The sequence below is a fragment of the Microtus pennsylvanicus genome, chromosome X (genome assembly GCF_037038515.1).
Source record: "Microtus pennsylvanicus isolate mMicPen1 chromosome X, mMicPen1.hap1, whole genome shotgun sequence".
Taxonomy (NCBI): Eukaryota; Metazoa; Chordata; class Mammalia; order Rodentia; family Cricetidae; genus Microtus; species Microtus pennsylvanicus.
In genome coordinates, this window is record NC_134601.1 from 93798903 (window position 1) to 93812195 (window position 13293).

Below are 13293 nucleotides of genomic sequence, written 5' to 3' on the forward strand. Positions count from 1 at the left end.
TTTTACTTTAAAGTACGGGCCTAAGGATTTGATGCTTTGGAAAAGAGGTTCTGCTTTTGTCTCCACAGAGGATGAGAACCTGTGGAATCATCCCAGATTCATATGGTTTGATTCACTGAGACCCCCTGAAATGTTGCTGTAAAATACCTCCAAGAATGCAGCACCCCCGCTCAGCAAGAAGTAGCCAGACAGGTTGATGATGCCCAAATTCCCTAAAAGATTGTTTAAGTGGGGCCCCTTCAGTGGTTCCAGAGCAGCAAGCCTGGTTCCCCGAGTTTTACTCCACTCCATGCACCAGTTTGGACCCAGAGTGCGGCTGGGGCCAGAAGGTAGCTGGAGTAGAGCTTTGCTGGACAGCTGTGGCAGAAGGCACGTTGCCCAGCCCCAGTTGGTGCCTGGCCTGTGGGACACCATGGTGGTACCAAGAGTATGGGCAAATGTGGCAACAAGTGCTTGGGCCAAGACAAGCTGGAGCCACACAGACCCTGCTGGGCAGCCCGTCTGTGTGCAGCATATAGAGAAGGCAGCGGCAGAGTGAGGAGAAGGCGGTGGTGGTTCCCGGCTCCGCATACCCAAGAATCTGTGGGCGAGCAGCAGGCTTTCTCACAGTACCCCAAAAACCCACATAGTAGCTGCAAAAGGTCTCCGAGCCTGCCTGCTGCCCCAGCTGGTTGTGGTGACATACGCTGGTAGGATTTGGCGAAGGAGGCAGAGGCAGGAGGATCTGGAGTTTGGGCAGCTGCAGGATTAGTCAGCCCGCCAGTTCTTCCCTGTCCTCACCACCAGGGTGAGCTCTCCAGCACTGCCCTCTGCTAATTCATCTTTGCAGCAATGAGCTAGGGGCAGGACCAGTTCTGCTTTTATGCCCTCAGGATTACTTCTTCCCACCTACACCATCAGGACCAGCTCTACTGTGTTGCCCAGGTGAGGTGCAGGGGCCTCCCTCCCAAGTGCTGCAGCTGGTGAGGGGCAGGGACAGCTTTCTTGCTTTTTATCACCCCAGAACCAGCTCTGCCACCTGTCGCAGGTGTTGATGGGTGGGGGTAAGATGGGGCAGGGAAGGCAGTCTCTCCTCTCCCCATATGCCAGATGAGTAATGGGGACAGCTCTCCCTTGCTGGCAACATCAGGGCTGGGTCACCCACACCTCTGACAAACAGGGCCAGCTCCGGTGTGCTGCCTAGGAGAGGAGCAGGTTCGTTTTCCTGAGTGCTGCAGATGTAAGGGGGAGGGTGATTTCACTAGTCTGTTGCAGGCAGTAAGGGGTGAGGGGTAAGGGGGGCATCTATCCCCCACCCACACCACCTCATGATAGACAAGTAGTGGGGTTAGGTCTTCAACACTTACAATTTTAGGACTGGCCTACCCACACCTCTGCCAACAGGGTGGTCTCTACTATGCTGCCCAGGAGAGGTGCAGGGCCTGCTCTCCCGAGTGTTGTAGCTGGTGGGGGTCAGGGACAACTCTCCCACCTGCCTCAGGTGTTTGATGGGCAGGAAGGGGAGACCATCTTTCCCCTGCCCTTTGAAACCACAAGAGAGATGAATAATAGGGGTAGCTCTCCCATGCTCACTACTTTGGGACTGGTTCGCCCATACCGCCACCAAGGTTAGCTCTATTGTGTTGCCCAGGCAATATGCAGGGCCTGCTTTCCTGCTCTTGTAACCTCAGGGCCAGCTCTGCCACCTGCCTCAGACATTGGTGGGTGGGTTGTGGAGGGAGGGCACCTTTCCCCTGCCCATGCTTTCACAAGACAGATGAGTAATGGGGAGAGCTCTCCCATGCTCACAACTTCTGGGCTGGTTCACCCACACCTCCGCCAACAGGGTTGGCTCTATTGTGTTGCCCTTGGGAGGTGCAGGGCTTGCTCTCCTGAGAGTTGCAGCCCTGCATGTGTGTGGGGGGCAGGGACAGTTCTCCCACTTTTGTTACCTCAAGGTCAGCTCTCTCACTTTGCCTTAGGCGTTGATGGGCTGGTGGGGGGCAGCTCTCCCCAGTCTATGCTGTCATATGGCAGATGAGGGGTGGGGCTAGGTCTCCCATGCTCACATCCTCAGGGTTGACTCACCAGGGTCAGCTCTGCTGTGCTGCCCAGATGAGGTGCAGGGCCTGCTTTCCCGAGTGTTGCAGCTGATAAAGGGCTCAGCTCCCTTGCCAGCTGGAGGCGGTAGGGGTAAGGGTGGAGGACCTTTTTTCCTCATCTCCACCATCTCACTGCAGACGAGGGAGGTGGTCCCAGCTGTGCCCCTCTCATGCTTTCAGGGCTGTTCCCACACTTGCATTTACAAGATCACTCTACTGTGCTGCCCAGGGGAGACGCGGGGCCTGTTCTGAGTGAGGGGTTGGATCGGGTCTTCCTCCACCTGCTGCAGGTGGTAAGGAGCAAGGGGAGGAGGACATCGTTCCCTTCCCCATGCCACCACAGGGAACACATTCTCATGTTCTCAGAGCCAGCTTACCCATAGCCCTGCTCACAGGGTCAGCTCTATTGTGCTGCCTAGGTAAGGCGTGGGACCTTCTCTCCAGAGTGATTGAGCCAGTGAGGGGTGGGACCAATTCTCCCCAGGGTTGCAGCCAGTGAGGGGTGGGACCAACTCTGTACAATGCTGTCCTCTCGGCCTTTGGTTGTATAAGTGGCCAGGGACATCAACAGAGACCACAGCTGTGTTAAACCAGGAACCTAGGCATAGATCCCAGCAGCAGTCCAGGTCCAGACATCACCTTGGCCCTCGGGGACAATCAAGCCACTCACCTCAGCTCACTCCCTTCCTCTCTTTTGCCTTTTCAGATAGGCCTCTGCTGTGTTAGGAGCGGCGGGCTACTTTCCCGGCACCCGGCCGCCCGCACGGCTAGCTTTACTCGAAATAATTACATGGAAACTGTATTCTTTTAAACACCGCCTGGCCCATTAATTCCAGCCTCTTATTGGCTAGCTCTTACATATAGATCTAACCCATTTCTAATAATCTGTGTAGCCCACGAGGTGGCTTACCGGGGAGGATCTTAACCTGCGTATGTGTCTGGCAGGAGAATCATGGCGACTCACTGACTCAGCTTCTTTCTCCCAGCATTCTGTTCTGTTTATTCCACCCACCTAAGGGTTGGCCTATCAAATGGGCCTAGGCAGTTTCTTTATTAATTAACCAATGAAAGCAACAGGTTAGAAAGAAATCACTCCCACATCAGGCCTCTATCCACAGGACATGAACCATTCTGTCTCTCTCCCATACTACACCAAACCTCTGCTCACTCCAATAGTGCCCAGCTGGCGGGTGCTGCAAGGTATTGGGTGAGCCTGTGTTTTCTCCTCAGAGCCCAGGGTGGACAGCCCCAGGACTGCATGTGGGTCTCTTTGTCCCACTTAGTTCGATAAGATGCTAGATTGGGCCATGCTTCCTCACCACAGAGAGATCATTATAGTGCCAAATGCCTGGCGTCATTGCGCTCTCCTGATAGGTGCCAACGTGGTGCTGGAACCCTGTGGCCAAATTCCTGGACCGAGTTCCACCAAGTCCTGCCCAACCGGGCCACGTGGCATGGGGTAGAGGCCTTCTTCATCACTTACCAGATTTTCCATAGCAGTATTTCTCAGACTCCATGTAGGAGTCTTGTCAAAAATGCTCATTCTGACTCAGAGCTTCTGGGGTATTGGGGTATAGCCTGCAAGTCTGCATATCTCTCTCCCAATCCCTTCTTTACTACTCCTGACCCCAGAAAGGGTGGTCTAGAGTTCACTATACAGCTAAGAATGAGTTTGAATTTCTTTCTTTCTCTCTTTATTTTTATTGTGCTTTTGTTTTTTTGGGGACTGTGTTTCTCTGTGTGTAGTCTTGGCTGTCCTGGAACTCTTTCCATAGAACAGGCTGGCCTTAAACTTGGAGATTTGCCTGCCTCTGCCTCCTGAGTGCTGGAATTAAAGACATGTTCCACAATTGCCTGACAACTTTGAATTTCTAATCTTCCTGTAGCTACTTCCCAAGTCCTGGGATTATAGGCATACACTCTCACACCCTGTTTTTTTCTTTTTAAATAAATAATTATATATATATATATATATATATATATATATATATATATATATATATATATAGTGTGTGTGTGTGTGTGTGTGTCTGTGTTTGTGTGTGTGTCTGTGTTTGTGTGTGTGTCTGTGTGACAGGGTCTCTCTACACAGCTCTATCAGTCCTGGAACTCACTCTGTAGACCAGACTGATCTCAAACTTATAGAGATCCACCTGTCTCTGCTTCCTGAGTGCTGGCTTTAAAGGCGTGGGCACCACACCAGGTACCATCACACCCTGTTAATGTACTGTGACTACACAGGGCTCTGTGCGTGCTAGGTAAGCGTTCTACCACCTGAGCAGCATCCCCACCCAGGGTACCTTCATTTTATCCCTCTCTTTCCTTCTCTGTGTGAGTATTTTGCCTGCATGTATGTCTGTGTACCTTCTGTGTGTAGTGCCTTCTGAGACAAAAAGTATGTGTGTTGGGTCTCGTGGGACTGAAGTTACAAGCAGTTGTGAGTTAACATGTGGGTCCTAGGAATTGAACCCGGGTCCTTTGCAAGAGCAGTCAATAAATACTCTTAATCATTGAACCATCTCTCCAGCCTCCTGGAGCTTTCCTTCCTTGTTTGCTTCCTTCCTTGTTTGCTTCCTTCCTTCCTTCCTTCCTTCCTTCCTTCCTTCCTTCCTTCCTTCCTTCCTTCCCCTTTTCTCTCTCTTTCTTAGTTTTGAAATTATTTTTTCTCCTTTTTGTTTATTCTGTGTCTTTCACATCATGCATCTCCACCCCATTCATTTTCCTGCCCCTTTGTATCCACGCTCTGCCCTTGAAACCTCCTCCCCAAAATAAAATAAAATAAAATTTAAGAGAAAAAAGAAAAAAAAGAGAGAAGGACAAATCAGTCTTGGTGGGGGAGCTGCAGTGTGTCACAGTGGGTCACACAGCAAACTCTTTTGTCCTTATACGTTTACTTGCAAGCGTTCATTGCAAAGAGAGTCATTGGTCTGTTTCGAGGTCTCTGGTTTCTACTACACTATTGGTGCTGGGCCCTCACGGGTCTCTTGGCTATCCTGCTGTTGGCCTATATTGTGGAGATCCTGTAGCTTTGGGTCTGTGGGTTAGGTCCCTGCACGTGCTCCAGCAGATCACAGATGGCCTGAATATTGGGACAGGCCACCCATAACCTTGGTTCTGAGGCTGGGTAGCTGCAGGGTTGGTCAGTCTGCCAGCTCTCTCCTGTCCTCACCACCAAGGCAAGCTCTTCTGCATTGTCCTGGCTGTGAACAAGGGCCTGGGCCAATTCTCCTGTTTTCATGTCCTCCGGGTCAGATCTCCCGCACCTACACCTTCAGGGCCAGCTCTCCTGTGTTACCCAGGCATGGTGTAGGGGCCACTCTCCCGAATGCTGCAGCTGATGAGGGGCAGGGCGAGCTCCCCTGCTCTTATGACCTTAGGGCTAGTTTTCCTTCCTGTCTCAGGTGTTGATGGGCGCTGGGAGGACATCTCTCCCCTGCCTATGCCACCACATGACAGATGAGTGATGAGGACAGCTCTCCCACACCTCCACTGAGCTCCCAGAGATGGCACTGCAGATTGTGGTAGGACCACACCACTGGGTATCATGGTGGTAGATTTGGGTTGTATTAATTTTGGCCAGAAGAATTGTTGCGGAATATTAAGATATGTTCCATTGATTTATGCTGTGGAACTTTTGTTTTAATGATGCAAAGATGTGTTACAGTCTTTTATGTTGCATTTGTTTAACTCTGTAAAGCCGTGTTACTTTGCCTGTCTAAAACACCCGATGGTCTAATAAAGAGCCTAACAGTCAATAGCGAGGGGGGGGGGGAGAAAGGATAGGAGGAACTGGCAGGCAGAGAGAATAAATAGGAGATAAAAAGGGCTCAGGAAGCAAGGGAGATCAAGGAATGAGAAAAGGCCAGCCACCGAGTCACACAGCCAGCCATGGGGTAAGAGGGAAAGTAAGATTCACAGACGTGAGAAAGGGAAAAAGCCCAGAGGCAAAAGTAGGTGGGATAATTTAAGAAAAGCTGGCTAGAAACAAGCTAAACCAAGGCCAGGCATTTATAAGTAACAATAAGCCTCCATGTGATTTATTTGGGAGCTGGATGGCAGCCCCCCAAAAATAGCAAAAGAGAAAAAAATCCCAATAACAAGAATTCCTGAATGAAATGAATGCTGTAAGCTATTTTCAAATATTCTACTCAGTTCAAAAAGCACAATCAGCTGGGCAGTGGTGGGTGGTGGCTCACACCTTTAATCCCAGCACTTGGGAGGCAGAGGCAGAGGCACATGGACCTCTGTGAGCCCGAGGCCAGCCTGGTCTATAAAGCAAGTTTCAGGAAAGCCAGGACTGTTACACACAGAAACCCTGTCTTAACGCCACCCCCCCCACGCCAACACAAAACCAACCCCCCTCAAAGTGCAATCAATCAGGGAAGAGGTGGTTGGGACATCAGCGACTCTTTATCTCTTTATCTTTCCTCTTGCTCCATTTCAAGGATAGCTGCATTTACTCTCCAGTCCCATTTTCCCTCCACCCTCTAGTTATAAACTGGCTCAGTGGTTAAGAGCACCACCTGCTCGTCTAAAGGTCCTGAGTTCAATTCCCAGCAACCACATGGTGGCTCACAACCATCTGTAATGAGATCTGGTGCCCTCCTGGCTTGCAAGCATGAATGTAGGCGGAACACCGTATACATAATAAATAAATAATAAGTAAATCTTAAAAAAATAAACATCAGCCAAACCTTCAATAGGGAGGGTTAGAAACTTAGGAGACATATTGATCACCATGTATTTTGTTAGGTGTGTTATTTTTCTTTCACAATGTACTAGGTTTCAGAAAACAAGGTGTGTGTGTGTGTGTGTGTGTGTGTGTGTGTGTGTGTGTGGTGATGGAAAAGTCAGTATGCAAAGTGAGAGTGTCATTACAAGAGACACTGACTGTGAGAAATGCCGTGACTGAAAAATAACGTTCTGCACATTTCAAGTCACTGTACAGGGACCGCATTTGCCGACATTAAACAGTTGTAATTCCTATAGATATTAGGGGAATTCTCCAAAATTATCACTACAATTTTACAGTAAGTACAGATTCTTGATTGGGCCATAGAAGAAAGGGGGACTTGTATTGGGTAGGAAACATTGCCTTTTTTAAAACATAGGCAGACATCTTAAGCCTGAGAATGTTAACTGGATCTCTTAATGGGAAATAATGGGCACCCTCTTGCTAGTTCCACATTCCCATGTGTTTCACAATGTCACCCATACATTGGGCAGCTGTTCTTTTCTTATCCACACTAGAAACCTACAAAATTCCTATTTAGATAAAAGAACTCCATTCAGTCCTGCGCATCTCAATGACAATCTGTTGCAAATTGCAGATGCTGGAGAACAGCCAAAGCCCACTGCAGCAAAACTCCCTACAGGCAGGGGAACTGTCTGTCCTTTCTGACCAGAGCTGGGCCTGATTGGAAACTCAGTAGGAGCTCTGTTGCTCCGCTTATTTTTCCCTGTGGCCGGGGTGGGGTGGGGGTGGGGCTACGGAGCCGGCGGACTTTCTCAGTCTTGTGCTTACATTTTCACTTGTGTGTGGTGTGCATGTGTATATGTGTATATGTGTGTTCGTGCATAAGCATGTGTACACGTGCTTGTGGAGACCTGAGGCTTAGATTGGGCATCATTCTTGGTCACGTTTTCACTTCATTCATTGACACAGGGTCCCTCAGTCAAACCCAGAGCTCTTGGATATGGCTCGCCGGCTTCCTCCAGCGAGTCTGTTTTGGCAGGCATTTTATGCAGGCTGGCAAGGCCACCCTGTATGTATGTGGGTTCTGTGGCTCCTTTGAACTCTGGTCTTCAGGTTTGCAAGGCAAGCGTTTTAAGGCAATCTCTCCAGCCTCCCACCCCTCCTCCACCCTTCTATTTGTCACTCTTTCCCAGCTCCCAACTTGTAAATGTGGGCATCCTCAAAGACTAGATCCTAGATTTCCTGCTTTATACTCTATATGCTTAGCTGCCAGGTTATTAAAGACAGATATTTATGTCAGAATCCCTTCTTTCCTTAAACTGTACCCCAGTTTTCGAACTACTGGGGAATCAAACTTCATGTGTCCTAGGCAGGTACTCTTTCATTGTCTTTTTTATCTTTTAATTTTTTTTTTCCAGGCAAGATTGCACGTAGCCCAGACAAGCCTTGAACTCCTGATCCTCCTTGTCTCCAATGCTGGGATTCCAGACCTATGCCACCCCACCTCGCTCCTTCTGTCATTGTTTTACATGTGTGTGTTGGTATGTGTGTGTGCTCAAATGTGCACACATGCATGCGAAGGCTAGGGAACGACTTTGTGGTTCCTCTAGATCAATGGTTCTCAGCCTTCCTGATGCTGTGACCCTTTAACACAGTTCCTCATTGTTATGGCTTCTGTCTCTTTAAGAGGCAAGCCACGCCCACTCCAGGCGACTCCTGACCTCTCCTCCGCGCCATCTTAGATTCTCTCGGTCTCTTCTGCCCCCCCCCCCCCCCGTTTCTGTCTCTTTAAGAGGACCTCTCCTCCGCGCCATCTTAGATTCTCTCGGTCTCTTCTGCCCCCCCCCCCCCCCGTTTCTGTCTCTTTAAGAGGACCTCTCCTCCGCGCCATCTTAGATTCTCTCGGTCTCTTCTGCCCCCCCCCCCCCCGTTTCTGTCTCTTTAAGAGGACCTCTCCTCCGTGCCATCTTAGATTCTCTCGGTCTCTTCTGCCCCCCCCCCCCGTTTCTGTCTCTTTAAGAGGACCTCTCCTCCGTGCCATCTTAGATTCTCTCGGTCTCTTCTGCCCCCCCCCCCCGTTTCTGTCTCTTTAAGAGGACCTCTCCTCCGCGCCATCTTAGATTCTCTCGGTCTCTTCTGCCCCCCCCCCCCCCGTTTCTGTCTCTTTAAGAGGACCTCTCCTCCGTGCCATCTTAGATTCTCTCGGTCTCTTCTGCCCCCCCCCCCCGTTTCTGTCTCTTTAAGAGGACCTCTCCTCCCCGCCATCTTAGATTCTCTCGGTCTCTTCTGCCCCCCCCCCCCCCCGTTTCTGTCTCTTTAAGAGGACCTCTCCTCCGCGCCATCTTAGATTCTCTCGGTCTCTTCTGCCCCCCCCCCCCCCGTTTCTGTCTCTTTAAGAGGACCTCTCCTCCGCGCCATCTTAGATTCTCTCGGTCTCTTCTGCCCCCCCCCCCCCCCGTTTCTGTCTCTTTAAGAGGACCTCTCCTCCGCGCCATCTTAGATTCTCTCGGTCTCTTCTGCCCCCCCCCCCCGTTTCTGTCTCTTTAAGAGGACCTCTCCTCCGCGCCATCTTAGATTCTCTCGGTCTCTTCTGCCCCCCCCCCCCCCGTTTCTGTCTCTTTAAGAGGACCTCTCCTCCGCGCCATCTTAGATTCTCTCGGTCTCTTCTGCCCCCCCCCCCCCCCCGTTTCTGTCTCTTTAAGAGGACCTCTCCTCCGTGCCATCTTAGATTCTCTCGGTCTCTTCTGCCCCCCCCCCCCCCCCCCCGTTTCTGTCTCTTTAAGAGGACCTCTCCTCCGCGCCATCTTAGATTCTCTCGGTCTCTTCTGCCCCCCCCCCCCCCCGTTTCTGTCTCTTTAAGAGGACCTCTCCTCCGCGCCATCTTAGATTCTCTCGGTCTCTTCTGCCCCCCCCCCCGTTTCTGTCTCTTTAAGAGGACCTCTCCTCCGCGCCATCTTAGATTCTCTCGGTCTCTTCTGCCCCCCCCCCCCGTTTCTGTCTCTTTAAGAGGACCTCTCCTCCGCGCCATCTTAGATTCTCTCGGTCTCTTCTGCCCCCCCCCCCCGTTTCTGTCTCTTTAAGAGGACCTCTCCTCCGCGCCATCTTAGATTCTCTCGGTCTCTTCTGCCCCCCCCCCCCGTTTCTGTCTCTTTAAGAGGACCTCTCCTCCGCGCCATCTTAGATTCTCTCGGTCTCTTCTGCCCCCCCCCCCGTTTCTGTCTCTTTAAGAGGACCTCTCCTCCGTGCCATCTTAGATTCTCTCGGTCTCTTCTGCCCCCCCCCCCCCCCCCCCGTTTCTGTCTCTTTAAGAGGACCTCTCCTCCGCGCCATCTTAGATTCTCTCGGTCTCTTCTGCCCCCCCCCCCCCCCCGTTTCTGTCTCTTTAAGAGGACCTCTCCTCCGCGCCATCTTAGATTCTCTCGGTCTCTTCTGCCCCCCCCCCCCCCCGTTTCTGTCTCTTTAAGAGGACCTCTCCTCCGCGCCATCTTAGATTCTCTCGGTCTCTTCTGCCCCCCCCCCCCCCGTTTCTGTCTCTTTAAGAGGACCTCTCCTCCGCGCCATCTTAGATTCTCTCGGTCTCTTCTGCCCCCCCCCCCGTTTCTGTCTCTTTAAGAGGACCTCTCCTCCGCGCCATCTTAGATTCTCTCGGTCTCTTCTGCCCCCCCCCCCCGTTTCTGTCTCTTTAAGAGGACCTCTCCTCCGCGCCATCTTAGATTCTCTCGGTCTCTTCTGCCCCCCCCCCCCCCCCCCCGTTTCTGTCTCTTTAAGAGGACCTCTCCTCCGCGCCATCTTAGATTCTCTCGGTCTCTTCTGCCCCCCCCCCCCGTTTCTGTCTCTTTAAGAGGACCTCTCCTCCGCGCCATCTTAGATTCTCTCGGTCTCTTCTGCCCCCCCCCCCCCGTTTCTGTCTCTTTAAGAGGACCTCTCCTCCGCGCCATCTTAGATTCTCTCGGTCTCTTCTGCCCCCCCCCCCCCGTTTCTGTCTCTTTAAGAGGACCTCTCCTCCGTGCCATCTTAGATTCTCTCGGTCTCTTCTGCCCCCCCCCCCCCCGTTTCTGTCTCTTTAAGAGGACCTCTCCTCCGCGCCATCTTAGATTCTCTCGGTCTCTTCTGCCCCCCCCCCCCCCCCCCCCCCGTTTCTGTCTCTTTAAGAGGACCTCTCCTCCGCGCCATCTTAGATTCTCTCGGTCTTCTTCTGGCGCCCACCCCCTTTCCCTTCTCTCCTCTCTCTCTGTCTGTCTGTCTCTCCCTTCTCCCTCCATAACCCCATGAATAAATATTAAATCTTACTCTACATGTGTCTATCCATGTCTCTGCCTCCTGCCTGCCCGCCATGTTTCTGCCTGCCGCCAGGACCACGGCTGCCTGGCTGCCGCCTCATGGCCCCAGGGGAATTTGCAAATTTGCAATGGCTCCCGAGCCGGGCAGCTATCTCTGCCTGAGACTAGCTGCTCTGCAGGCTGAAGGGACCCGCTCGGGACCCACCAGCATTTTTAAAACATAAAACTCATGTTGGGGTGACCCCCAAAAGTAAAGTTATTTTTGTTGCTACGTCATGTTAATTTTGCTATTGTTATGAATCATAATGTAAATATTTTTGGAGATAGAGGTTTGACAAGGGGTTGCGACCCACAGGTTGAGAATTACTATTCTAGAAGCATCTACCTCACTTTTTGACAGGGTCCCTCACTGGCCCAGAGCTTTCTAAATAGGCCACGCTGGCTGGCCATGAAGCCCCAGGGATGTTCCTGACTTTACCTCCTCAGTGCTGGGATTACAAGTGTGTATCAGCAAGCCTGGTTTTTGTTGTTTGTCTTTTAATGCGGATTCAGGTCCTCATGTTTGCTAGGTAAGCGTTTTAACCAAATGAGCTATCTCCCCCGCCCCTCCTTCCATCATTTTTTTTTGCTTGGCTGCATTTCTTTTAGCACTAGGGATCTTACTCAGGGCTTCACACAAGTTAGGGAAGTCTACCACTGGGCTATATCCCCAGCCTGTACATCATTCTTTTTTTAAATTGCATTTTCATATTCCTGAGTTGTGTGTGCATGTCTGTATAGGTGCATGTGCCTATAGTGACCACAGAGTCCAAAAAAGGATGCTATGGAGTTGGAGTTACAGGCAGATGTGAGCTGTTCAGTCGAGATTGCGCGTTCATCTGTAGCTCAGGCAACCAGTCCTACCTCAGACTCTCGAATGCTGGCATTACAAGTGTGAGCTATCACATCTGGAACTTCATATTCTATTTTTTTTACATTGATAGCATTTTATTTGGATCAGAAATTTAAATGTAAATAGGAATCCACAAATAACTGGAGGGAAACATTGGTAAATTCAAGCAAAAAAGGAGTCGAGGCATAAAATACGATCTGGAATGACAAAGGAAAAACTCATACATATAAAAAACTTTATCATAAAAGTGGGCCACAATAAACTAACAAGACTTAATAGCAGAGGGAAAAAAATAACAATTGTAGTAAATAGGTCTTTAAAATACTTTGCAAAGGTCTAATTCAAGTCAATAAGAAAACTGGACTAAATAGTCTTGGCAAAGGACATGAATACCAAAAAGCACATTCAAATGTTTTTAATAAAAATATTGCTGTGGAGAAACTGCACGTTGGTTAAGAGAAATTATTGCACAGCCACAAGGCCCTGAGTTCAGATGCCAGCACCGTGGAGCTAATCAGGTGTGCTTTGCCGCACTCTGGAGACTCCTCGTGGGGCAGGAGCAGACAGGAGGCTCTCTGGGGCTGCCGTCGGTCAGCCTACCGCCGAACTAGAAGAAACCACATGCTCCAGGTTCAGTGAGAGACCCTCCCCCACAGAAACCAAGCTGGATCTCTGGATTAGGATGTTTCCACCAGTTTTAAACCCAAATGGCCTTTCTACAACCAAAAATATCCTAACAGGTACATCTAATGCATATTTACCCAAGTGCAATCTTACTGTGTGTGTGTGTGTGTGTGTGTACATACCCCTTAAGACTGCCTCAAGTGATGTGACACACTTTCTTGACTCCCCATGGGAGGCCTCATCCCCCCTCCCTTTTTTTGTTTTTTTGAGACAGGGTTTCTCCGAAGCTTTGGTTTCTGTCTTGGAACTAGCTCTTGTAGATCAGGCTGGCCTCGAACTCACAGAGATCCACCTGCCTCAGCCTCCCAAGAGCTGGGATTAAAGGTGTGTGCCACCACCACCTGGCAAGGCCTCACCCTCTCTGAGGAGTGGATGCGGGGGTGGAGAGAAGGTGGCCATGAATTTGAAAGAGAGCAAGGAGGGGTATATGGGAGGTGTAGAAGGGAAGGGGGAAATGGTGTACTCATAATCTCAAAAAAAAAATGACAAAGACCATTGGGTCCATTACTGGTAAGACTCACCTTTCTCTAACCAATAGAGTGACCTGGTGACCTTCCAGCAAAGCCAGCTTCATTCAGCAAAGACAAATATCTATATTGCTGCTAGTTGAGAGGTAAGAAATATGGGGATAGGATCCTGGATAGAGACAAATTGTCACCA

General features: G+C 50.5%; 1 protein-coding gene across 1 annotated transcript in view; it reads right to left on the reverse strand.

Annotated features, from left to right (window-relative positions):
• Positions 1-277: 277 nt before the first annotated feature.
• The window catches only part of LOC142840421 (transcription factor SPT20 homolog), an 18158-nt gene continuing 5142 nt past the window's right edge, over positions 278-13293 (reverse strand). The window contains exons 5-6 of the mRNA XM_075956945.1: positions 485-580; positions 278-400 (exon numbers count right to left, since the gene is read on the reverse strand). Of these exons, the coding sequence (XP_075813060.1) occupies positions 278-400; positions 485-580 (219 nt within the window). The remainder of the gene's footprint in view (positions 401-484; positions 581-13293) is intronic.